Genomic DNA, 27,393 nt, shown 5'->3' with positions numbered 1-27,393 from the left:
TTCTGAGCCTTGATCCCAGCTGAGAATGTTCACTATGCATGTAGTCTCTGCGCAGGACGTTATCGCGGCCTGCACGCCATGATGCAACCTCTAGGAACGCAAAATTTGCGGAAGACAATGTTTTCGAGACCATGAATACAAACGTCCACCATGCGGTAAGCCTCCAAATGAGCGTTGCGGCTGTTGACAGCAAAAGTGAGTTGTGCTTCCACCTGCGACTTAGCTGTGAGCACTTGTGTAGTGCAGCCTCTTCTCTATTCGCTTCCCTTCACAGAGCGGGAGTTGCGGTTCGATCACCAGTAGGGCGAGATTGGGGGCAGCCTCGGTGCAGGTGCAAAGCGTGCTGGCGGAGCGCCGCCCCTCTGGTGTCCCGACGGGGCCCGCTCGGCCATCGTCGGCTCGCGGTAAGCGGCCAGGGGTGGCGGCGCCGCGAAGCTCTGAGGAGAGAAGGCGCGGTAGCTCTCGGCGGCAAGTTCCTGCTTCTCTTTGAGCGCCTGACACTCGAACACATCCTTGCAGCTGTAGCCGAAGCCACGACCATAGCGATCTGTGGTGAAGCCGAATCTGTACGGGTCCATCCTGCAATCACACAGGGAGATAAGGAAGGGAGCAATGTAAGGGCAGTGGACGATTTGCCCTGCTTGTGGCAAACATTGCGGATATTACAACGCAGAACCAATGAGTAAAGGGGCAAAATAAGCGTGGTGCTTGTGAGCTTTTGCATTATTTTGCGCCTATGGTTACTGAAGATTTAGTGGCCCGCCGCGGTGGTTAGCAGTTGTGGCGTTGTGCTGATAAGAACGAGAGCGCCGTTTTGATGGGAGTGAAGTTCAAAATTTTCCGTCTAGTTATATTGAGCTGCACGTTAAAGGCCCCAGGTGTGGTCAAAATTAGTCCGGAGTCCGCCGCTATAGGACGTGTTTATAATAATATAGTTCCGTAAAACCCTACATTTTAATTATGCGGTTGAAACCCATTACGTTCAACATAATTATGTTGAACCCCATATGATTTAACACAGGTGCTGCTTATGCCTTCGCAGCCAAGCTTCATAATGACTATCACCTCATGCGACGACCTTCTTTAGCGTTTTTGGTGGCTGAACCTCCATTCTTTGTCGCTCTTACAGTCAACTTTTTGCACGCACAACTTAAACGCGGCAGGGAGGAGAGTCCTGGTAACGCTTTTGTTCACAATGACCTAGGAAAAAAAACTGCCTCTCAGACGCTTGTTGTAGACTATCTGTAGACGTCTGAATCGGCACGCAAAACAGAATTTGCCGTTGTTGTTCACGTAGTGCTATAAGGTGCATTTGCACTAGATGATTTGCACTTCTCTACACCATTGAGTAGCTGTTCCTGGCGTCCAAGCAAGCGAACCAACCCACAGTAGTTTCATCTGAGTTTCCCCCGTGGTTGCACAAAAGCGCAATCCTTGCTTTCTCCTTTTGAAGTTTTAAAAAATATTCTGCCAATATCTGTTCGATGCAAGGGAACATCTTGGCTTGACTTTCTGGCGCATTCTAACGAGGAAAGTTTCCGCGAAAGTTCCTTCTTTTTCTTGATTCTCAGTTATTGAAGTCTTTAGGCTGCACATGCCAAGGTGGTGGCCCGTCTGCCTGCATCGAGGCATTATAGTAAGATTTTGAAGGGGTAACGTGCGGCACATAACTTCAATTATATTCACTATAGATCTTGCATCCGGCGGAAAGGTTTTACCGATAAAGGCAAACTTAAAAAAAAATGTTTAAGTGAGGGAGTATTGTGATACAAATGACAGAAACTTTCCCTTTTGCCACAAGCAAGAGACCTGGAAATTAAGAAACACGCAAACGCAAAATCCAGGTGATGACGTTGCACTGAGCTTTCCTGCAATGGCTCGTCAAGAAAATGGATTTAGACAGTGTTGGCACAGATCTATTTCGGCGGTATGGCGCAGATCTACAGTGTAGTATAGATCTGGACACAAGACTGCGTTTCATCACAGAACTGTATTGCGTTCTGAGTGAATTAAAGGCCCAACAGAGCAAGATTAGAAAGCTTAGCTGGCGTCATGTTGCCGACATATACGAAAAAAAATAAAAAAAATGGCGAAGCTTGCACTAAGTCACGCAAGACTTGAAATAGCGAAACTGGACGATTCTGAAGTCCAATCTGGTTGCTCCTAGGTTGTTGCTAGGCTTTAGCCAGGTTAGTCACGACACGGATGTCCAAACTCCAGAACCGAGCGTTCGCACCTCTCATAGATCTACGGGCATTTCGTCGTTGGCCTAGGGATTCCATCGCTTCGGGCTCTTCTCGCAGCCGCCGTTGCCATTACCGTTCCCTAGTGTGGGAGCTTCGCACTAGTCCTCCCAAGTCTTTCTAGCTTTTTAAATGCGAAGCATTTCTTAGCGAACTTCTGCGACTTTGAGCGTATCTATCTATCTAGCCGCCTAGGACTTTGTGCTCTCCTGGCCGTTTCGTTAATAGGATGTACACCAATATTGGTATGGCGTAACATGACCATATGACGAACATAAATGACAGGTCATAACATGACAATCATGATATCCATGTCATGAACGACATGATTTACATGCCACTGTTCTGGTGCTCTTGCGGCCGTTTCGTTAGTTTGATATATACCGAAAGTGACAAGAGTGTATTACGAACATAAGTGACAGGTCCTAACGTGCAAATCATGACACGCATGTCATGTACAGCATGACTTACGTGCATGCTCATGGTGCGCTGGCGGCCGTTTCGCTAGCTGGATATACACCAAAATTGGTATTGCGCGACGTGACTGTGTGACGAACGCAAATAACAGGTGGTAACATGAAAATCATGACACGCATGTCATGGACAGCATGACTTACGTGCCATGCTCATGGTGCTCTGGCGGCCGTTTCGCTAGATCGACATAGACCAAAATTTGTATCTCGCGACGTGACTATGTGACGAACATAAATAACAGGAGTTAATATGAAAATCATGACACGCATTTCATGTGCAGCATGACTTACGTGTCACGATCATGGTGTCTGGCGTCCGTTTCGCTAGCTTGATATACATCAAAATTGGTATTGCGCAACGTGACTGTGTGACGAACATAAATAACAGGTGGTAACACGAAAATCATGAAATGAGCGTCATGTAGGGTATAATTTAGGCGCCACGCTCATGGTGCACTCGCGGCCATTTTGTTAATTGGATATATACTTAAATTGGTTTGGCATTACAGGAGTACGTGACGAACATAAATCGCAGGTCACGCATCGTACATATGTAGCAGAATAGATGTTTCATTAGCGTGGCATATACCAGATTTTACACACATGCATGTATGACAATCTCGCGATATATAGCGAACTAGATGTCACGACATGAATGACTTCATTAGCCTCAGTGACAAACAAGACGATGTATGCAGCTCTATGCTGGCTGCTTCGCATTACATCGATTCCCACACTGCGTGGGATCTGCCAATTTTTATGTCTTTATTCCCATTATTTCTCTCAATTTTTCATTTTCTCTTTCTTTCTATAGCTTTCTCTCTTTATCTCTCATGAGCCAGTGGTGAGTAGTGGGATTTCCTCCTCACCATCGCATCACTCTTCCTCACTCTCACTTCCGTTTTCCATCCCCTTGCTACACTATACTAAAAAGGCTATGCTATGCCCTGCTAGCGTGTCTGGATAGCCGACGGGTTAGGACGCGCGCTTTCGGATCGAGGGTACGGGGGTTGGAATCCCGCCTCGTGATCATGATGATGAAATAAACTTTTTATTTGCCGAAACAGTGTTCCCGAACTCGTAAGCTCGGGGTCACCCTAGGTGCGAGGGTCCGCCTCGTGAAGGAGTTCTTTCGGCAAGAATTTTTCTGTTTCTCTTTCTTTATATCTTTCTTTTCGTCTCTCTCTTTGTTTCTCTCTTCCCCCCCCCCCCTCTCTCTCTCTCTAATCGTTCCCAGGGCGTAGCGGCGAGTAGTGGGATCTGCCCAAATTCTGTGGCACAAACATACCCGTTCATGATGATGATAGTTTTCTGATATGCCCCGCACACAAGTTACGGCTAGCTTAAACAGCTTCGCTGTTAAAACGATTAGACAGCATCAAGACCATACTACACTTACGTGGCTTCAGTGGTGGCAACCCCCCCTCCCGCCCCCGCCTCCCACGGAGGCCTACGGCACCTACTGTCATTCCATATATCCCTAATATGACAAACCCCTGCTATCCTCTCAGAGAAGTAAATAATAAAGTTCCGCATGAGTAAAAGCAGGCTTGAAGCAAGAACAGACGGATGGAGGAACGAAAATATATCTGGCATCTGTGCGGCTGTAATGTGATAAATTCCTCAGTTCCCATACATCAGACCATTACAGATGTATAGATGAAGGCCCTATGATCTACAGCAGTGGTTCTCACCCATGAATGCTTCAGGGACCCCTTATATACCGGTGGAACTGATGGCGGACCCCTTGAGTGAGAGAAAGCGGGAAAAAGGGGGGGGGGGGGTTGGGTAATAAACTGACACGGTAACACAACATGCGTGAAATAGGTGCCTTTTATGTCTACCTGGCAAACAATGGTGAAAAAAAAAGTGCCATGTCAATTCGATCTCAACAGCTAGTCAATAACTTGTGCAGTCTGCAGCCACGTTCAACCCATTTCTAGCTACCCTTACAAAAATATGTTTAGATAGTCTGTATAGAGTTTGTAGACATCTGTCGATAAAATCAATTGACGTTCTATAGCTGTGTTCTTTAGACTGGTCTATAGACAGTCTATGGAATAATGGCCACACTTGTTTTTATAGACTAGTCTAAAAGAAAGTCTCATGCCCTGAACGTGCTCGAGGATCAAGTTACTATCCCGCCTCGCTCCAGCGTCATAATTCCCGTCAGCACCGAAAAAGCTAAAGACATCGAAGGTGTCATCGAGAGCGATCAGCGTTTGCTACTAGACCGTGGCATCTGCGTTGCAAGGGGAAGTCTATGGATTGGCTATATAAGGTCTGTAGATTAATAAAAATTCATGCGTTTAGACCGATGTCTGCAGAATGTCTATAAACAAAAGTCTGTAGGCTCATATAAATCTACTTTGGTTCACTTTTGTCTATAAAATATCCACAAACAAATGTCTGTAGATTATCCATAGGCTATTCCTATGATCCAGTATATAGTGTGTCTACGGACCTATTACCTCACAAATATACTGTGGTCTACAAATTGCCTAGAGGCAGTTCCTGTAGATTAGTGATGTATAAATTTATCCCAATAAATTCTGGAAAAGAAAACGAGGCAAAGCACACAGAAAAGAATGACAAGCACAAGCGCTGACTTACAACAGAAATTTAATCAGAAAAAGATACAAAAATATAAAGACTTACGACAAAGCATGCGCGAAAAATAAATGCAGACCCATTTTTGCATACAATGTAACGAAGCTACTTCTCCGTTAACAGAACTTTTACTAGACAGACGATGTATGGTTCATCAAAAGAAAATATGGAGTGGCAGGACCAATATTTGCCCCAATTTTTCTCACACAGATACAGCAACAAGGAGAGCATGCACTCGCTTAACAAGTTTAATTGAACTGAAGCTCACATACACCAACGATAATTTACATATACGTGGTGTGCTACTTCGAATGAATAAAGTTTGTAGTTGTATGTGTGTACTTACTGTTACTACCAGTTCAAAACGTGTTTCAGACAAATGAATTGCCTTAAAGTGAGCCTCGTGTACAAACATAATAAACGAGCGAATGGGAATTTTTTCGAGGGTCTCGTTTCTTTGTTAGACACAACCAAATTAATCGAACAGACAATTAAGCCAGGGAAAGCATAGTGGACATTAATTGTCTTTAAAGGGACACTAAAGAGCAAAACGATTTTTCTCATATTAGTGAAGTACTCTTTCACGATACCAAAATCACCACGCTTGCTGCGAGAAGATGCTTAGTAAGCAAGAAAATACGCAAAAACAAAATGTGGGTGGTGGCGACGCCACCTTGAAGTTTCCGCACCATTCGCCGTGACGTTACATGTTTTGACGGCGCCTACTAGGGACTACGTAGTTCCTAATCGGTAAAAATGAAGTACATTGTCTTCTGTGGGGGCCAGAGACTTGACATACCAAGTTTAGGGTGATTTTGTTGAGCAAATGGCGCCAAAATAAGATAAATACACTTTGAAATCAGTGACGTCACGCGGGATGATTTCGGCGCGAAATTTAAAAGAAACTTTGACCTTGGTTTTCTCCTCTATTAATAAACCTATGTGGCGAAATAACGACATTGGAGTTCTCAGCTTTATGTTTGCTTTTCAAATATGCAAGCCTGGAAAAAGCATGCTCGCATGCATATGTGACATGTCGTAGAAAACTGCAGGAAAACCTTTACAGCCATCTCACGAAGGAGAAACATAAATAAGCTCCGCCGCAATGAAAATGTGCTATGCGGTGAAGCATATCAAAAATCAGTTGGGCCAATGTCATGGGACATATTGTGCCTTTAAAAAACGCGTTTTTTTCTTTTTTTTTTTGCAGGCATGGGTTTTGCGTACCATTAAAAACGACCTCACGGACCTTTTGGCGTCCGCGGACCCCCATTTCGAAACCACTGATCTACAGTTTACAAAGAAACAGATTGGGGTCGGCATCAGCGTGACTGAAGTTGAAGTAAGGCAGACAAACAACAAACAAGAAAGAAAGGAGCTGTCTTATTCATCAAATCTTTCGGAATAGCTGGCCGTAAAGGGCCATTGTCGGTTTGACCTTCTGTTAGTGGTGAGGACAGGCATCGTCATGTGTCGCTGGCGTATGTCGCGGGCGGCGTCAACATTCAGGTAGACAGAATGCGCCGCACGAGAGGAGCAGCCGCGGGCAAGCACGCATCATTGTGAGAGAACGAGTGAGCGAAATGACCTTTATAATGAATAACAACGGTTCTCTCGTTGCCGCATGTGGTAGTTTCGTCCTCCGGGTGATTTTCCTGCCTGCTGAGATGGTGATGATAATCCAGGCGGTTACGGCCGCAATAACGGATCGCAGCGCGCCACGAGGTGCAAATTGGGCGTCGTTTACAGCACTCAGCACCCACGAAAAAATGCACCTGCCGCAAGAGGACAGCCAGCCAAGAGCACGCCACAAGGATGTTAAACAAATGGCCGCTCGTCAAAGAAGTAATGCTCCCTCCCATCTCTGCTTTGCGGCACCGCTCTCTTCAAAAGGAACAAGGGCAGTACAGGCGCGAATCGTTATCCCTAGGCTTGTAAGGCAATTATGGTTTCATTCAATTACCCCCTTAATGTGAAGCGCAGCTTCCAAGATTATAAAAATTCGCACGTGATATCGAACTTCTGGCATCGCACCGGGACTTAGGTTTTCATTTGTCTGCACGATAAAACGAGAAAGCAATCGGAGATCGCATGTGGTCTAGACACAAACGAACACACTGAAAATTCAGGGAAAGAGGAACAGGACACGGAGCTGCTTATTCTGGGATATTATGTTCTCGTAATTTGTCTGCTTTGTCGACTTAATGCTCGAGGCGCTATCAGTACTTCTGAAACATCTGAAGCCGCATAGCTTACTCGGTGACGAATGTGAGACTATTCGCTACTTTCACAGCGCAAGCGCATTCATTGATATTTTTACCACTACGTCTTCTTACTTCACCTTTGCTGGTAAATACAGGATTGCATTTCTATTGCTTTGCTCGCGCAGAAATTTTTGCACAAAAGTGATTTTGCATTTTCTTTGTTTTAAAGCGCCATTATTGAAACAGGAATTATCCGAAGTTGTCTCTTGAGACAAGTGATTGGTTGGGGCGAGAAGATTGCTGCGCCTTCTCGAATGCATGCATAAGCCTCAACCAATGATATCAATAGCTTTGAAATGGTGATGGCTGTACAAATACCTGGTTAACTTGAGCCGTGAGACCAAGTTTTAACGACTGACGGCCGTTATCGTTGTGATATGTATGTTGATATGTTGATCATCACTTTGAGCGTAAGGTTGCCTAATGAAGAACGATGTTCTGATATACAACCTTTCGGTGTGTTTTTACAGCGAAACTATACTTGGCAAGGCTTCCATATATTTTTCGTGTCTGTGCGTCAACAGATAATGTGGGCCCATCCCGAAAGCAGTGTAGTACTTGTTAGCATTGACTAGTGTTAGTTAATGTCTCCAGGCACGACTAAGTTTGACAACGGGAACTTCATGACTACCTACTTTGCATGGATTAGCCGTGATGACATTACCCCTGTGTTCATCGTTGGAGACTTCAATGGGGACATTTCAAAACAAGACCAGAAATGGCTCACTTAACTAGTTCTAGAAGGATTTGGCTTGAAGCGCCACACCAGTCCAAGTCGCTCAACTATTCAACCATGGTTGTGTATAGATTTAACTTTGGCCAAGAATCTGTCTAAAGTTGTAACCGAACCAGTCAGTGTATATCACAGTAATCAAAAAGCTATTGTCCCTACCATTACCAAATGATGGAAAGAAATACATGCTCTTGTCTAACCCTGTGTGATGTCCTACAGCTCTTCTGCTGGTCATGCTCTTTCAAAGAGGGGAATCGCTTCTCAATTTTTTGTCTTCACCGTCGCTACAACACGGCAGTGAGATTTAGCCTGGAAGGTGGAGGTCGCCAAGATGTATCAATGGACGAACAGAAGCGATATATTCTGGACATGGACAGAATGCAGCAGGCTCCGCCACGGCCGCTTTCTTACGTGAGCCAGGTATTCCGCACATACGCCCACCACATGTCTTATATACATTGTATTCAGTTATAAGAGAACTTAGAGGCGATTACTTCCAAAACGTACAGATGCTGTGGTTAATTACAGGTCCTGTTCGACGAATGGGGCAGTGGTAGGCGCTAGAGATTCTTTTCTTGTTTGTTTCCGAAACACATGACCTTGTTCTGTGAAGAAATGCGGTGATCTCGATCGGTTGTGATAGATTGTCCATGCTCACTGTTTCTCTTTTTCAATCTTTCTTTACTTTCTCTGTCTACCTCACCCGCTCACTAGCGTACAGTAGCAAACCGGATTTTTCGTTTTGCTCGACCTCCCTTTGTTTCTCTTCTCTTTCATCTCTCTCTCTTGGTTGAAGTAGACTACACATCCGCTTTAAGTTACTGCAATGAGTCACTTATTACAAAAAAACAGCGGCCGACAAAAGGTACTCTTTAAATAACAGACTTTATGCAGCGCAAAAGTAGGGACAGCTGGTCGAGTTGGTGTCGTGACATAACTAATAAACAGCGCAAAGAACGGAGACACAGAAATTACGGGACAACAGGACGGTGCGCTGGTGTCCCGTCCAGCGTCCTCCTGTTGTCCCGTAATTTATGCGTCTCTGTCCTTTGCGCTGCTTATTAGTCACGTTAACAGACTCTAGCCACGACACGGCAGGTGTATCGACAAATATGCTCATCAACATTTCCGTTCGCAACGTATGGACCATGAGAACTGCTAAGATGGGCTTCGCCTCACGAAGACTGTCATTGTGGGGAAACCTGGTTTGACGTCCACTTACAGCTTTGGGTGCAACGCATGCGCTCGCGCGCATATTCGTGTGTGCGCACACAAACGCACAAGTGGCGTGTAGGGTGCACGATACGTCAGCTGTCAAAGAATAGAGTCCATGAGTGCTGTAGCACGTACTAAATGATTCCGTGTGTCAGCATGCGAGGGTTTACTTGCCACTTGCCTGTCCGGAAGTCCACATACCACATAACACCTATGGCTGAAAGGATGCTCCACAAAGCCTCCATGGACGTGAGTAGCGTTGGGTGACACTTCCAGGACTAGAGAGTACACACACATTAAGGACCAAGAAGTGTACGGGAGGACAGCTGTCGCTTGAGCTCATTCATAGAGCATCACGGGCATGATGCGGAATGTTAGTGTCTTCCCTTGCCGCAAGTTGGATTTTCACCCACTTTAATTTCCTGTTATTAGTTCTTTCTGCACTCGAACTAAAAAAAAAAAATTAAGGCAGCTTCGCAACAGTGGTGCCAAGCCTGGAGGAAGTGCGGAGCTGGGCGGCCTTCTCTCTTTAGTTTTGTCTTTCTTGCTCTGTTCCTTTTTCTCTCTTCTCTCTGTTTTATCTTATGCCTTCCTTTTCTCTGTTTATTTCTATTTATGTGTTTCTCTCTCTCTCTTTATTTGTTTATCTTTCCTCCCTTTCTCTCTTTCTTTGAGTCTCTTTTTCTTTCTCTTTGTGCATTTCATTCTCTCTATTTCTCTCTTTCCCGTTCTTTCTGTGCTCTGCTTCACTCTCTCCCCTCCTCCTTTCCCTCACCCTGACTTCCCTTTCCCACCCCCTTGCTACGATATACTATACAAGGCTATGCTATTGTGCCTGCTAGCGTGCGTGGATAGGTGAGTGGTTAGGACGCTCGCCTTCGGATCGTGGGTACGCGGGTTCGAATCCCGCCTTGTCAAGCATTTTCTTGCGCCAAGAATTTTTCTGTTTTTCTTTCTTTCTTTCTCTCTCTCTGTACTCGTTCTTTCGCCCATCGGAGTTATTGCCTCACACGCCGGACAAATCGGCGCACGTTTTCTGGGAGCGAAGCAGAAGATGAAGAAGAGAGAGCGTGCTGGTTCATGATGATGATGATCATTTATGTTCACCCGTCACAGACCAATGCTCGACCTAAACAGCTCTGCTGTTAGAAAATAAACGGAGCCTCCCTGAACGGAAATTATTCTAGACGCGCGTAGCATCACGTTCGTTGGGCGTCCCTCTGCTGTTGTTGCGGTGTTGTGTAGAATAGGGATGTTTGTGTGTGCGAATGGTATTGAATACAACGTCTATATATATGTATTCCACATTCACCCATCTTCTCTATTCCTCATGCTCGCCTCTCGTGTTCCCTATTGTACGTGTTTGGCCCCTGTAGAATGTGTGCTGACGTAGTAGTGCTGAAGTATGACACGTAATTATGAGTCGTTCTGGCTCCACACCTGCCGGCCACTGTCAAGCGTTCTCACGACGAGCTTAAGTCACACATTCCGCCTCCTTTACATTTTATTTTTCTATCCCCCTTCCACCTTTATGGGGTAGCAAGCCGTACGTGCATCTGGTTGACCTCCCTGCTGTCCTCGTCTCCCCTTCTCATAGCTTACCTGCTATCGTTCGTGCATAGAAATTGAAATTTCGTGCAGCACGCGTGACGACGGCTATGGCCTTAGGAACACCTCGTGTGTTTGGATGCCTTTCGCGCAGGAAAACACCACGAAAGTGCTCAAGTTCCGAATGACATTGTTTTCAAGTGCGATATGCACCAGGCTTTGTTTAAGAATGTCAACATGGCGTGGACGGAACATATGAGACGACGGTGGAGACGTGCGCAAATTTGGGATTTACGCCGCCACCGCTCTTACTATTTTTGCGTCATTTTTTTTCTGGTATGTAAATTTTCCACTCACAGTGACATTGATCTGTTTGCAGTCACACACTTGCGATCGATCGATGTAGACCAACTTTTAATTTATTATTAGTGTCCTCTATCCTTGAGAGGGAATGCGATGGCGGGCGGCAGCGCGGCCTGAGATCACATTCGCCGGGTCTCTCTGCCTGATAACCAGTGTGAAAGAGTGGCATTCCTGAGAAACACGCAGATATGCTACAACACTACAGACTAAACAGAAGGAACTATTGCCTTCCATACCACAGACTGGATGAGGAAGAAGTAGCAACTTCTAGGAGGCTGCAAGCAAAACTCCAACGTATAGCCGGCAGGTTGCCTTAGAGAATCTCACCCACACAACAGTCGTACGCTTGAAAGTTCTGCGACGTTTCCGACAATCTACGCTGCACAGTATCGGAATGTGGGTGCACGGGCAAAACACTGCCAACGCACATAAACAAGGCGAACCGAGTGGCTTCGTTGTGCATTTCGAACCGTGCGAATTAGTTAGCGCTGGTCGACAGGACTCAGTAGGCGGCCTGAGCCCACACCTTCCTGTGTGGAGGAGGCCATCCACCTCGGCCGAACTCCCCGCTTGCTCCCACTAGTGCAGTTTATTCAGCATGGCCCTCTAACTATTTCCATGCAAGAGATCTGCCAGGTTTTCTTTAAGGTCCGTAAATATTACAGGCCGTGCGTGCGTTAATCTTCTGCTTCGTTCATTTACACATCGACACGTATTAGATAATAGTTAAAAATCTCGACTTGATAGCGTGCCTTTCTACAAAATATGTATTCAATCAATAGATCGATAGGCGTGACGAATTTTGTAAGTGTTAGATTTACTACAGCCTGCCATTACTAATATCAAGCTCCACAACATTTCACGTAGGAAAAAAAAAAGAAAAAAAAAAGGCGGCTTTAGAAATTTTTCCATGACGTTGATCCCTTTTCTAACAGTCATATTGAAACAACCGTCCAGCGGGCGTCCGCTGAGTCGTGCGCAAATCTAGTAAGTTTTTGTCTCATCTAACTGCCTGCGAAGGCTTGGGAGAGCACAGCTGCAGCGCAGCTTTGTGTTTAACTAGTTGAAATAATCGCTAGAACTCCATGCCTTCAGCTAGTTTGCGCCACGAGATTAGTCAGGCCAAGTGAACTACTATACCGGGTATTTCTACGAAGACCTTAATATTTGAAAGTAGTATTTTCGAAGAAAAAAAAAAGAGAGTTTCTTCAAAAGTAATCTTTAAGGTGTGGCGAACGTCTCTAAATGCTTAATTCGCGCGAAATACTAGTTGATCAACAAAATTCACAAATTGGCTTTCTAATTAATTATTTCATGGCATCTACCTCAACTGACGAACTCTAGCGTATGTTTCGAGATATTCACATCCAAAGTGTTCTGCGAACTACATGGGCGTTCTAATCATTTATGTACCTCAATACGCAAAACGGCGTTTCATTAAAAATTCCGGCAGATCCCACGCATCGTGGGAATCGATTTAACGCAAAGAATTGAGCAAGTAGCTGCCCCTGCCGCATTTTTTTCGCTTCGAACCAAGTCTTACGAGGTGGATCGACGTCTTTGTGTAAATTGAGTAATTGTGTGAATATGGTGAGTTCACCGGGCACGTCGACTGCACTGGCGTGCAAAGGTTAGCTTATGGCCCGACGCAACGTCGGCACTCACACTACACCACAGACGTCACTTTTATCGAAACGAAGCATAAGCAGCGCTTGTTGGCGTATTCCTGCGGGGACGAACAACGCGGAACGATGGGTCGCTGAGTCACAGCAGTACACATATAATGTTTATAAAAATTGTTATAAAGCGGATAACCAACACTGCAAGCCCAAATGAAGTTAGACAAGCACCCCACCACAGCTGATGTTAGGCAACCGTTGATGTAATGCATTTATTTACGATCTGTACCGCGTGGTTACTGGCTAAGCGTCGTTGCAGCATGTTTGTCAGCGTTTCCCTGCTACATTAAAATCGCCATTTATAACAAACGGAATATACTTTCTTGTTTAACCCACGCAGAGTGTCTTATAAAGTTGTCAATACCCGCCACGGTAGTGTGGTGGTTACGGTGCTCGACTGCTGATCCGAAGGTCGCGGGATCGAATCCCGGCCGCGGCGACCGCGTTTTTGATGGAGGCGGAAATGCTAGAGGCCCGTGTGCTTAGATTTAGGTGTTAAAGAACCCCAGGTGGTCGAAATTTCCGGTGCCCTCCACTATGGCGTCCCTCATTATCATATCATGATTTTGGGTCGTTAAACCTCAAGAATTATTATTAAAGTTTTCAACGTCTATTTTTGATGTTCCTGGGTGGACATAGACTGTGAATGACGTGTAGCGAATACCCGTATACCACGGGCTGTGGTATGCATTGGAAAGAGCGTCATGACGTACACGAGAGGAATGTGATGCTATTCATGTCATGACCTGCCAATCATGTTAGTTGTACACTCGTGCACCCCTATGTAATTTCGGTATATACAAAGTTAAGCAAACGACCACGAGTGCGCTCAGACGCAGGCGATAGATAGATAGATAGATAGATAGATAGATAGATAGATAGATAGATAGATAGATAGATAGATAGATAGATAGATAGATAGATAGATAGATAGATAGATAGATAGATACGGTCGAAGTGCTTTTGTTCGCATTAGAAAGGTTCTGGAACGGCAGCGCATTTTATTTATTGGTAGTTTGATGGCGCATGTCTCAAAATGAGCGTCGCTCTCAGATTCCATTCTAAGTGGATGTGCCTTGCAAGCTTACCGGCTACAATTCGTCAATCGCAATACATACCATAAAGGGGTTAATTAATAAGTCATTTCGGCGCACACCTAGTACACATATACACACAAAATAGTATGCCTTTAGGGTAAGCCTATGTCGCAACAGAAATAATAACAAATAAGTCACTTCGTTAATTAACTATCAACTTGCCAGATTTTAGCATTTGTGGATGTCTGTCGCGCCTGACAGCTTGCATCAAAGAAATTCATTTTTTTTTGTCGCCAGAAACCTTAATTTGAAACACTGCTTAATGTCATCGTAGGAAGACCTGGCATAGGCGTCTCCCTTCCTCGGCGTTTTCCGGCGGTTTGTTTAACTCATCTGACAAGACGAAAATTACAGGACTACAACTTCAGCGATGGCTGTTTTTTGACCTGGCTGTGGCTCCGGTGCATAATTTGTGAGCGACTAGCTGAAAATGAAATTATGTAAAGGCATACGCGGTACTGAGTCGGTACTCCGTTAAATGAAAAAAAGAAAGAAAGAAAGAAACCAAACAAAACGAAACAAACTTGAGGATAAGCACTTTTCGGCATTATGTATCCACATTTATGCGCGGAAAACATTGCTTTATAATCCAAATACTAGCGCAGAAATAATGAGCTCATAGCCTGACAGGTGCATTTTATAGCACTACTAATTAGAGATGCTCTGAAAAATTGGTTATTATGAGGCAAGTGTAACAAAAAGATAACTAAGCACTTCCTGACGGCGCCAGGGCATAGTTACGAAGAGTGCTTTTTTTATTTGCATTGTTTTTGACAACACCTATTTATCTTGTGCGAACTAAAAAAAAAAGGCTCGGTGTTTATGTAAATACACTGCGTGTCAGTTGTTTGATTTTGCTGCTTTATCTGACATACAGTTTCCGGTTTAATGCGTAAAGACCGAATCTGTGAATACAAGGACACTCACTCAAGAAATGTAAAGCATTTTTGCATGTTCTCGTGGAAGTTGTTTTTAATGGCATTATAAATACGAAAGATATACCACGAAGCTAAATCTTGAGCGGACGGAATTAAATTGTTTCTAAAGTTATGACGCCTATCAAAATTCACTGCACGTGCATAGTAAAAAATATCGATTTTTTTGTATGCGCAGAATCTGGGGAATAATCAAGCGCCAGGAAATCCTGATGGTGCTCTAATTTCAGTGAGTTTTGCCTCAGGACGTGATAAGGAAGCTGTAAATAAACATTCCTCATTAAGAAGTTGTTGGTACTATAAGTTTCGCACTTGTTCGAGTAACGCGAGAGGCCCGTGTACTGTGCGATGTCAGTGCGCGAACACCAGGTGGTCGAATATATCCGGAGCCCTCCACTACGGCGTCTCTCATAACCTGAATCGCTGTGGGACGTTAAATCTCATAAACCAACCAACCAAACCAACCAACCAACTCCTTCGAGTTCATGACAGCCGAGAAAGGGCATTATTCTTTGGGAGCGCTGGTGCCAAAACCGATTTAGGTGGTCGCTGAAATGTGTATATCACTGTAGCGGAGCAACTTGCAGTTGTTAAGGCCGCAGCTCGTTGCTGGCGGCCCTAAACGCTTTCTTACTGTTCGCTAGCACCGTATACACTCTAAGAAAAAAAAAACCGGCTGAAGGGGGAGTAAAGTCAGATTTAGTCCTCAAATCGTGTCGTTAGTCCCAACTGCCGCGAAGTGCGTGTCGTGTGCAAATTCGGAGGACTAGACATACCTCGGAAAAGACTAATAGGGGGACGAACGGTTGCATTTACTCCTGCGGGTAGAGGTTGAAGGGAAGACGTTTTTTCTGTGGCCTTTGTTTGCAGCAAGGCTCAGCATCGAACGAACGCGAAGCAGTGATCGTAGACCCACGAATGCCTCTTTCAAAGGTCATGAGCTTAGCTCTCGGCCAGGTGCGCCCTATTGTTCCGAAGCCCTCCTTTCTACTCTGTCGCGGTGCGGGTTGCAGGCGGCGACGACCTGAGGGGTAAGGAATTCGGCGAACGCATGTTCAAAATGTCCACTGCACAGATGACAAGAAGGCATGGGCGCGTCGGCCCGCTTACTGCTGCGATCAAGAAAATAACGCGAGAAAAGTTTAATTTAATTTGTAGTGTGTTAATATTGTGTCATAAATTATGAGGACTTGAAACTTAGTTCACCAATAAGCTTCCCAATATTCACTGGCGGTGACAATCGTGTAAATCTGACGGACGTTTCAGCGCTTATGTTGGGTATCCTTCCGCGCCGCACTCTTTCTTCAGTATCGCTCTCCGGAGTGTCGGGTGCGGGTCTTGTTTGTCACTTGTGATCTATCTTGCTCTTATTTCGGGGTCAGCGAGTGCCGCTATTTACGCAGACTGTGAACGCAGCTGTGAAGAACATACCTCGCTGCATGTGCTGCAATTGTGGACGCGCATGCACGTTTGTTTCTGTGTACCGGCTCTTTATTGGACCCAACATCGTAACTTTCCTGCGGAAAAATGGACACCTCAGCTTACATGCAAGACTCCATCGCAGCTTCCTTTCTGCAAAGCTTCAGAGATGGACGCCGTCACATCGAGGTGTGATCAACAATTTCTGGATTTACTTGCTCTGCAAACAACGTCCCTCTGCTAATTTTAAAGGTAAGTTTATTATTTTCCTTGCCTTGGTACATTGTATTATAAATAATATGAAGACTAAAAAAGCATTGTGCGTCGCATGTTTTTGAGCATGCGACTGCGCAATTATTGGGGCTTATGTCATTAAGTCGTTCTCTTCTAGCTACTTTATTTTGTAACAAAATTTTCTTTTTTGTATTTCTTCCAGGTAGGACTCGCCCTAGTAATTCGGGAACAGGCCCTACACCAACTAAATGATGGCATTCGTTCCTTTTTGGTGTTTTCGTAAAAATAAAGATTGATGTTAATAGAATCGTGTTTCTCTTTCTTCCTTGAATACTTTATAGAACACCGTAGGTTATCTGCAACTTACACAATCAAGAAATCAAAACCGTTGGTAACCTGAATCACTGTGCATGTGTGTGTGTTTGGTGTCATTCATGTGACCTGTGTTCCCGTGTCGTGGTTTGCCACTTCTCGCCAAGTTTTTACCTTGTTCATAGGATTCAAAGTGTTTTAAAGGACTGAAAGATCAGGGCACGCAACTAAATATTCTCGCTAGGGCAAGTCTTGAAGCCGGTATACACAATTTCTCTCAAGTTCGGCAAAGTAAATTCGAATGATCAGCATTATTGCTTGCAAGCGCTCACTGAATGCATTAATAGCAGTTAATACATGTAAGTTGGGTACCACTTCTAAAGCACTATTTAAGTGGCATGTTTCCGTGAAATGTCCGTTCCTAAGAGCCCAGTAACTTCGCCACCATTTTTTACAATTGCGAAGCGCGATTTGCTCTCCCAAGGATCATTTCTGAGGATCAACCAATACTCCTTCAAGGAGTAACATTTGCTCCTTCAGGGACCATTTCCAAAAACCAACTGTTAGTCCTTACAGGAGTAACATTTGCTCCTTCAGGGACCATATCCAAAAATCAACTGTTACTCCTTACAGGAGCAACCGTTAGTCCTTTGCAGTTAATCCTTCAAAGACTAACTGTTTATCCCCTTGCAGTTCATCCCCAAAAGGACTATTGGTTGTGGCAAATCAGTTGATCCCCAAAAGGACTAACCTCCCTACCCCTTTTAGTCCTTTATACGGGGCAAAAGGCACGCGTATTTCATTTTTTTCTCCTCGCTCTTCGCTGCTTTTGGGGCCGTGCCAATGTGTCGAAAATGGTTTCCTCGTGTGGAAGTATGAGTAATGTGAGAAAGAGTTGGACGAACGCTAAGACGCGGAAAAAGAAAAAAAGAAGTAAGTCCACGCCGTGTCCGAGCGAGACGAACAGGACGAAGGCGTGCAAGACGGCTGGGCGTTATTGCTCGACATACCCAGAAATTCTGACGCCGGGTATCCATCTTCATAGCAGCCAGACAGCAGCGCTCGGCAGAGTGCAGCCTCTGCTTACACTGTGTGTGCTTTCACTGCTAGTGTGCGTGCGTGCGTGCATGCGTGTGTGTGTGTGTGTGTGTGTATGTGTGTGTGTGCGCGTCCGTGTGCGTGTAAAACGTGGATTTCCTCTTTCTCTGTAGTCTTCTTTTTTCTAGTAGAGTTAACACGCGCTCTTAGAGCGCGCTGCACATTCACTCGGGCTAGCGAGCACGCATCGCGACTCCGAGATTGCGAGGCCTAAACTTTAAAGCGAGGGCGTAGGTTTTGAAATGCTCGCTGGCTAAGAACTTGCACATCGCCCGCGTTGTTACGCCTGCGCGGCGCTAAAGGTTTTGGCGTACGCTCTCATTCCCGGGGAGGGCGTACAGCGCCCGCGGTGTTCATGACCAGCTTCGATTTTCCAACAAGCCGAGTGTCTGAAAACTGTGGCTTTGGTACGTGAAGAAGCGTTGATCTCCGACAGTGCATAATGCGCAATACCGTAGTCAGAGCTAAACCACAAAAACATTGCTCCTTCCGGCGTGAATTCACTAATGAGGCTTGAACTTTGAAGATGGTTGCAGAATCACTGGCACGTGTAAGTATTTCGTTGCCGATCTGTTTGAAGGAACAAAAAAAGTGTAAAGCTTCTCCCGTGTTACAAGTTGGATTTGAGGAGTAGAGATTTGAGAGTTGATTGGTATAGGTGCCCAGTCAATTTGTCTATGATTTTCTTTCTGGCAGGCTCCAACGGCAGCCTCCCTATCATTTCGTAAACGATCCATGAAGACGTGCTGCCGCCTGGTGCGCATTTGACTTCAGCAAGCCTCAATGCCCTCCGAAAACTTGGAATTTCGGCTACTAATGACAGTTCCTCACGATTCTCATAGTAAGCGAATATACCATGTTAATCCTGCCAAGTCTTGTTTTCAGCAACATTCGGCGCATTTAGAAGTGGGCGCAACCTTAGCCAGAGTGTCTCAGAAGTGATGAATCATCCATAAGTAGTTGTAATGCGTGTAAAAAAAGCGAAATAGATTAATGTGTCGCCAAACCACAAACCCGGGAAACGCCTATGCTCGGTTGAGCTTGGATACGCGTTTAATACCGATCGATGGCCAATCGATAGAAAATTAATACTGATTGATAACTAATCAATACACAATAATTTATGGAAATTCCGCGACGCGCATGACTATGCTCGTTTGAGCTTGGATACACGTGTGATACCAATTGATAGCTAATGGATAACCAGTCGCTATTGATCGATAACTAACCGATGCCGAAAGGACCTCGACGAAACCAGATGACCAATACTTGGCCGATTTGGACTTCATCAGGCCAATCTATACCAATCGAAAACCAATCAATACCGATAGATATGCATGTAATAATACGCGTTGGGCTAGGCTATGGTGTCAGCCGTGTTCTTTATTCAGAACACCCTCATCTTCCTCGTCTTCCCTCAGTCCTCCTCTAATTTCTTCACAACGTCCACGTACACTCCCCCTCTTTGAAGACTCATCCCTCCTGGGATGATATATGAAGACGTTTCCAACAGTCGGAAACTCCAGCACACCGTGATCGTTGACGTAACCAACCCTCTTGAGAACGCCTTGTTCGGCACTGCAGTCTGCACCACTCGATAAGGTCCCAAATACACCAGCTTCGTGCCGGGAAGGCCCTTTCTGACGCGTATCAGATCGTTCAGCTGTATATTAGGTATCCGCGTGTTGTGGCGGCGGTCGAAGTTTCTCTTCATATCTTCCCGATATCGCTGGCATGCTTCCGAAGTTTTTCGCTTTTCGCACAATTGCAGGCGGTCAGCAATGCGAAGCTGTTGATCAGCACGAAGCACTGGTGCCTTTCCGAATGCCGCAAAATACGGGCTACATCCGATGCTCGCAGTGTGCGATCGGTTGTGATGAGCAACAGCTGCCTCCAACCAGCACTTCCATCCGCCTTGAAAGCTTGGGTACATTGAAATGAACTGCTTCAAATCTGGTATTATTCTTTCAGCCATGCCGTTTCCTGCAGGATGGTACAGCGCGCAGCGTGGCAAAGTAGTAACTCCTCGTTCCTTCGCCCACTCTTGCAAACGCTGGCTTAGAAATGCCGGTCCATTGTCTGATGTCACTACTTTTGTACTCTTAAACATCTCACGGCGCAAGAGAGCTATCGCACTATTCGCTTCTTGTCTTCCCGGCCGTGCAGCCACTGCTCTTGTGCACTGCTCTATTTCCACTAGGAAAGACTGTGTTCTTCCTACTCCAGCAGCCTTTTCCTTGAGCTCTGCAAAGTCCACGTTCACACTTTCAAAAGTAATTGTAAAGGCATCGATCAGATACTGCATTTCCCTGATTTTTGAGGATTTTCGGACACATTTCATAAAACATTCTGCATATGCTTTTGGCTTTGTTTTTTTTTTGTATTACATGTCACGTATATACATCTGGACACCCCGCCCTAAAGGGCGGGGTGTCCAGATGTATGTATGTATGTATTTTGGATGGTCTTACTACTGCTTTCTTGTAACATACTTTGCTTTGTGTATCATTTTTTTGTGTGTGTATATTACACGCAAGTTTGTTACATTTTGTTGGTATAACTTACACCAAGCCTCTCTTACTCACTGCCCCACGGGCCCTGTAAGATGCATTACAGTAAATAAATAAATAAATAAATAAATAAATAAATAAATAAATAAATAAATAAACGCACCGTATAGTGCGGGTCTTCTGATTATTTTGAGGATCTAGCTCAGGCTCTTTTTTTAACGTGCACCTAAATTTGTTGCACGTGTTAGACTATAATTCAATTCATTTAAGGGCCACCGGTTCATTTGCGTGCTTTGAAAATGTATAGCCTACCAGACTCTCTTAACTTTCTGACGATATGGGGAACGAATTGCGAGATGCAGTAAAAGATTAGCGCAACAAAAAATTTAAAAAAGTAAAAGGGCGGCGTTTTTACAGTACAGTGTGACAAGCACATGCGTACATAAAGCTCCTTTTTTTTGGGGGGGGGGGGGGGGGGGGGGGGGGGGCAGCAAAAGCGGATCTTCTTGGAGAATTTGCGGGTATAGCTGTTGAAATGGTATAGTTTTTAGTTAAAATAATATCTTGAGCTTCCATGGTTCCAGGTATTCTTATGGAATGCCCAAGGAGACGCCGCAAATAACAACGGTTAAGTATAACATTTATTTATGGGGTCAAGCTAACCAAAGAGGAACAGTGGCGCAGGCTCACGTATTTAATTTTATTGATGTGGTGGTTCGTTTTACAGATTGTCTGCAAAAACGAGACACCGATGGCCATCATCCTAACGTTTAGAAACCAATTGTCTCTCTCTATTGCTGCATTACCCTCTAGGTGCGAATGGTGGGTCCCTGTGGGACCTTTTTATAGGGCAGTATAAAACGTTATGTAGTTGTGGGAACCATACAGCCAAGTGGCCCCGGGTTGTTTAGCAAGCTGTTGCATCAGCGACTGCCTGGATGACGCGCGGTTAACGACCGACGGCTCCACCGATCGAAGGCAAGGTGAAAGCCAACGCCAATGGCGAGACTGCGCTTTATATAGCGTCACAAAACGTATAGATGTAGTATTGCATTACTGGCGCGCGACGCTTAGTAAAATTCGACAAAGGGACGACTGACTGGCCCGTGCAGTACACATATAGGAGGGTGCCGACTTACAGCTGAGAAGCGTTGGGACGAGGTCCTAGACGTTACGAAGCTTGTAAAGATTGAGTACGCAGTCATTAATATCCCAATAAGGATATAAGCATAGGGGGCTTCGTTTGAGAGAATGTGATTTTCGCAAGTGTTGAGCTCTGCGAGTGTGGTTTGTAGATTTCGAGTTCAAGTCGGGGTTTTTCATAACGCCCGAGTGTTCTACTTTAGGCTAATATGTTACCTAGCTATCGTCCCATTCGTTCCTCTCCGGGCATTTCATTAAAGAATCTTATCTCTCTCTCCCATTCGTTCGTACAGCCCATTGGAAGCATTATATGCATGAAAAGTTTGTTGTTCGTGTACTATTATGTGGGCTCGTATTTGCCCATGTCTATGCGACGAGTACGTGCGGCAGAGCTGCATGCGACTTACCGCTTCTGTGTCGTCGCATTTGTTCATCTTCGTGTGAACATCACCGAGCCCAAACAAGACATATATATAAAAAGGGAACAAGCGGTACGTGGCATGCCGTAACCGCATCATGAAATCAATGAAGCTATTCACTATACTTTAATGACTTAACCGGACACGCAGGTGGTCAGCGTGGCCTATTACTAAGGAGGCCAGGCTTTTCAGTGAACGCAGTATAGAGGACCTCTCTCAATTTCAGATCAGGAGAATATGTAGCGTTGAAGCAAGCTCCCTTATTTCGTTGAATGTAACCTACGCGATGGCGGAGGTACGAAGTGGACATGTTTTGCAACAGTGGTGGTAAAGAAAACAGGAGGAAGCCTCATTATTGCTTGCTCCTTAATCTAATATTCCAACTTCTGGGCGGCTTTCTGAATCTAATATTATAGCTGCGGTACGAAAGCAAGCGCGGAGGCCCCAAATTACAATGACCAGCAGCAACGCTTGAATGTTGTCTTATGTGACATTGGTGGTGTTTTTCTTTCCGAAAGTGCGAGCCTCCTTGACAGACAACTTTTGCGAAACTTTGAGTGGCAAACTTTCCGAAAGCCTTAATTAAAAAAAATCATAAAGTGCTGCTAAGATTACAGCTTTTACGTGTACATGTTTCACAGCGATATGCGTAATGCAAGTCAGTGGGCTATAATTTAGATTCAGATCTCATCCAGTACAACCCTGGCTTCTTTTCGTGGTATCATGCACTTGAAAATCATCACAGTGGTGAAAGTTGCGATGTTTTTCGATGTTCTCAGAGCCTTTTGCTCTGTTATCAAAAGGTAAACACGGTAAAACGTTAAGCGGAAGACAGAACCAGGTAGTTAGGAGCTTAATGTAGCAATATAGGTACCGAGTACGCTGCACAAGAATGAAATACTGGGCGATTCTGGCATTTTACTTGCCAAAACCACGCCAAAACCACGGATTAATTTTAGACCACTTGGGTTTCCTTACTGTATACTTCAATTGAAGTAATAGGGTGTTTTCGCATTTCACCACCATCGAAATGCGGTCGCCGGGGCTGGGAACCGAACCCGCTCCCTTGTGCTTAGCAGATCAGCGCCATAGCTGCTAACTGCCATGTCGGCGCTTTGAACAGATTCATGATATACAGCGCAATTTATGACATTTTTTCTAACCTGATAGATGTTTCGAATTAACTTTCATTTGAAAAAAATGTTGCAGTGGCTTAGCTCGGCTATGCCAGGATAACGTATACCGTTAGCAAAGGTTCAGCTAATTATTCTTAGCTTTCCTTATTGTCTAGGATTAGCTTGATTATCATATGATGGTTACTGCTGCTACAATGACACACTCACGATATACGTATTATGTGTCACATGTATATTCATTTTGCCAAGCAACTACTTCGGGATCCGATGAGTTAAGCTTCTCCGCTCCGTTGAGCAGCACTTGCGCTCTCCTTCTCCATGGCTATACCACAGTGGCAAACGGCAGTCAGAGGCGCTATCAAGCGGCTCCAGCATAGTGTCAGACAGCGATTGCACAGCGAAGGCGAATAGCTGCGCGCGCGCCGGCGCCAATACGTCTGCCAAGGCTACGACGTCACTCCTCTGGAAAGCGCAGACCGGCGGCGGCGAGTCGCACGCGGCGGCGACGGAGTGCGCGGGATCTGCCGGCTCCGGTGCGTGACATCACTGATCCTCGCGCATGCGCAGCACGGCTCTGGAGGATCCACGCGAAACTGGCTCGGCTAGGCCAGTGTAGCTAACGCTACAAAATACCTCTCGTATCAGTCTGTTTTGTTTGCTTTCGTTCGGTCTGTGTTTGATCTAATCTCAAACCTCAAACACACACACACACTAATATCTGGAGTTTTACGTGCGAAAGCCACGATATCATTATGAGGAACGCCGTAGTGGAGGGCTCCGGAAATTTTGACCATGTGGCGTTCTTAAACGGGCACTGACATCGAACAGTACAAGGACCTCTAGCGTTTCGCCTCAATCGAAATGCGACCACCGCGGCGGGGATCGAACCCGTGACTTTCACTTCAGCAGCCGAGCACCGTAACCACTATACCACCGAGTCGGACATGTCACATTGAGGTGTGTAGTACTTGTTGAAGTAGAAATGACATGATTCAACAGTATTATGCAAGCAGATCAAGTCAGTAGCTTACTGTGAATCAATTTACGGGAATAACGGCACAGTTTTTCACGAAACGCTGTTCTTTTTCTATAAACTGAGAGCAACTGCAAGCGAATAGTGCTCACAGCTTTCCAAATGATGTAGGTATACCTGTCTGGTGCGTAACGCTGGGTAGGAAACACAATGCTGGTTGGGCTTGACTGGGCCGTCCACGGTACCCCGCCATCTACTGGATAGAAACGCCTGTAGGCTGCCCAGAAGTCGGTGGGCTGTGGTGGCCAGGCTGTGACGGCCGGCAACCAGTGTACGAGGACCAAGCCTATGGCTCCAAGCGATGCGACAAACTGAGGAAAAGATGAACGCAGTTTGTTCCCTTTAGGGAATCGGCAACTGTGGTACTCCAGGCTCGTTTACTTTGATATGGTGCCATCAATTTTCGAGCGCTTTTTAACTCTCGCGACGTTAAGGTCACTCGTGCTCTACCATCAATAACGGCAGAGCAGAAAGGGAGTGGAAAAATATCTCTGCGGTGTACACTGTTCACTTACCAAGTTTGCTTTATGCTAGATATTTGACAAAGGGCTTCCCTTGCATCGACAAACTCACGGCCCTGTGATTGAATGTTTCCTATTCTACACATAGTGGCCCTCGTAATTAGTTTACGGACCTTGAATCACATTTTATCCTGCACTCCACAAGTTGTATTTTTAATGCGGAACCGTCGAGCAACGCTTGGTTGTTTTGTAGCGCATGGTGGGCGGACGCAGTGAACCAGGGCTGGAAGACGAGGCTCATACTCGTCAGGTTCGGCGCCTGTAGGCAGCAAGCATGCTTACAAAACGACAGTCTAGCAGCTTGCTTGTACAGTCGAAAGCAACCGAGTGTTTCTCGTATACAGTATAGCAAGAACACGATATAGAGCGCACTGAAGTTATCCAAAATGCATTACTTGCTGGTATACTAATCATTATATAGTGCATTGTTACTGAGTCTAGTGAGATTGAAGTGGCACTTGTATGACGCACGAACGAGAGGGATACTTTACCATATAAAATTGAAGATCTGGGAACTGCAGAACTGTTCAACTTCATCGATAGTCACAATGAATTAATAATGAGAACGAAATCAAGTGCTGTATTGGCACCAGCGACCTCGCTGAGTGGCTGATTGCGCACGCGGGGGTTGCTTGGCTACTAAATTTGGATTGTTTGGAGCGAGTCCCATAGTTGTATAGCACGTTGGTTCTGAGGTGCTATATAAATATTTCACCAATCATAACGTTGGCAAAATATCACATCAACATCCTGACGGCGCTGTTAACGCTGTCGTCATTGTGAAACGCTGCTCGAAACCCATTTGATGTGGGATATGTAGCCACAGGCAAAGCTTTTTTGACTAAAAGCAGGGTCAGGTATTCTTTTTGTTATGTTTGAATTTCCGTTCGAGCAGCTTTCTACCCTTTTCTGTTCTCTTTATTTTTTTTTGCTTTCATGACTTACTGCATGTACTTGGAGTTTTGAGCGTCGAGATTCTTAAATGTGCGCTCAAATTTAATTACGCGAGCGTTTTTACATTTCGCCCCATGGAAATGCGCCCGGCACGCCCTGGGATGAAATCCACGACCTTTTGCTTAGCAGGAGAACGCCATGTAAACACGAAGCCACTGTGATTGATATGTCGAAGCAAATGTAACCTGGGCGTGAGCTGAAACATATAGGCATTGCACATAGGCTTTGCTAAGCTAGGAAAGCTTGCTGTTTACACGTGAGAAAGTGTCGATGCTGCGGGTGTAAAAAGACAGTGCTAGTGATATCCGTTTTTCTACGCGCTAACGCAATGTGTTGCTTAGTTTCATCACTAATTCTGGAATTCCGTAAAGGTCTCAAGTTATTGCATACTCCCATACGTACACCTTCGGCACTCTAGCACAATGACAATGTTATCGCCATGACGTTGCTAAAGTCTCATTAAACTTTCGTTTATTTTGTTCACCAGGAATATCTCAAGTTGTCTCGTACGTTCGTACCAGGATTATCCGATCATCGAGTCATTTGATACGAATGAAATAACTTATAATACCCCGTACAGGGTGCTTCATTCTGAGGAGTGCAGTTCGTCATTGTCGAGCATTCACACCAGCGTAAATTGGAAATGGAGCACCGCAGACTAAAGTTGACAAATGTTTAGCTACGCGTCGTGTGGTACAATTTCTTCCACAAATTTGAGTAAGTGTTCATCATTGGAGTTTATACCGATGACGTGTATCGCTTGTGTGTGGGCTACCGGATACGTCTTTGCTACGTTTTCTAGCGAAGCGGTACCAACGCAATGCACGTGCGCACATTACAGACATCTCGACAAGTTCCAGTAGCAGAAATTGCTTTGGCGTGGTCGCTGGCTGCCATTTACAGCGAGCGACCTGCCTCTGGAGTTAGCGGAGCTGCTCACCTGCATGGCGATGGGCGGTTGCTGCCTCGTCGGACGGTCGGCCGTGCTCCCGGGCTGTCCCCGGTGCTGTGGCGGTCGTCCGGCTTGAGGTCCACAGAAATGCATTCGGGGGACGTTGTCCTCGCTTGGCGGTCGCCCGCGTCCCGGACACAGCCGGGCCATAAAAGTGGTGGCCCCATTTTCGGCGGCCAGCCCGCAGCGGTCGCTTCTGCTTTCGGAGCCACGGGCGGCCGCGCATTGAAAGTCCCGGACGCACGTTCGAAGCGCATTCAGGCGAGTCGCATCCGCACTCGCTCGTCGCATCGGTGTTCCCAATGTCCCCTCCCCACGCAGACCTTTTACGAAGCGACCGCGGCGGTGGTCGTTGGCTTCTGTTGTTGCCTTTGTCGGTGTCTGCTTTCCTCGCTACGCTGGGTGCACTATAGACTCTGAACTTGTTGGCCTTGTTCGTTACCTTCAGCGTTGAATGCGCTGCGACCGCGAATGCTGCGTGCACGTTGTTATTTTGCTTCTC

The 27,393-nt window shown here is 45.6% G+C and overlaps 1 protein-coding gene across 1 annotated transcript; it reads right to left on the bottom strand.

The window, feature by feature from the left end:
• LOC119406524 (uncharacterized) lies at positions 1-27,393 on the bottom strand. Its single transcript, XM_037673266.2, has 3 exons — positions 26,880-27,393; positions 24,582-24,775; positions 1-579 (listed from the first exon to the last, which is right to left on the bottom strand). The coding sequence occupies exons 1-3, from the start codon at positions 27,180-27,182 to the stop codon at positions 294-296; spliced, it is 783 nt and encodes a 260-aa protein (XP_037529194.1). The 5' UTR covers positions 27,183-27,393; the 3' UTR covers positions 1-293.

Source organism: Rhipicephalus sanguineus, chromosome 1 (genome assembly GCF_013339695.2).
Source record: "Rhipicephalus sanguineus isolate Rsan-2018 chromosome 1, BIME_Rsan_1.4, whole genome shotgun sequence".
NCBI classification, from domain to species: Eukaryota; Metazoa; Arthropoda; class Arachnida; order Ixodida; family Ixodidae; genus Rhipicephalus; species Rhipicephalus sanguineus.
This window is presented reverse-complemented; position numbering and strand designations above follow the sequence as displayed.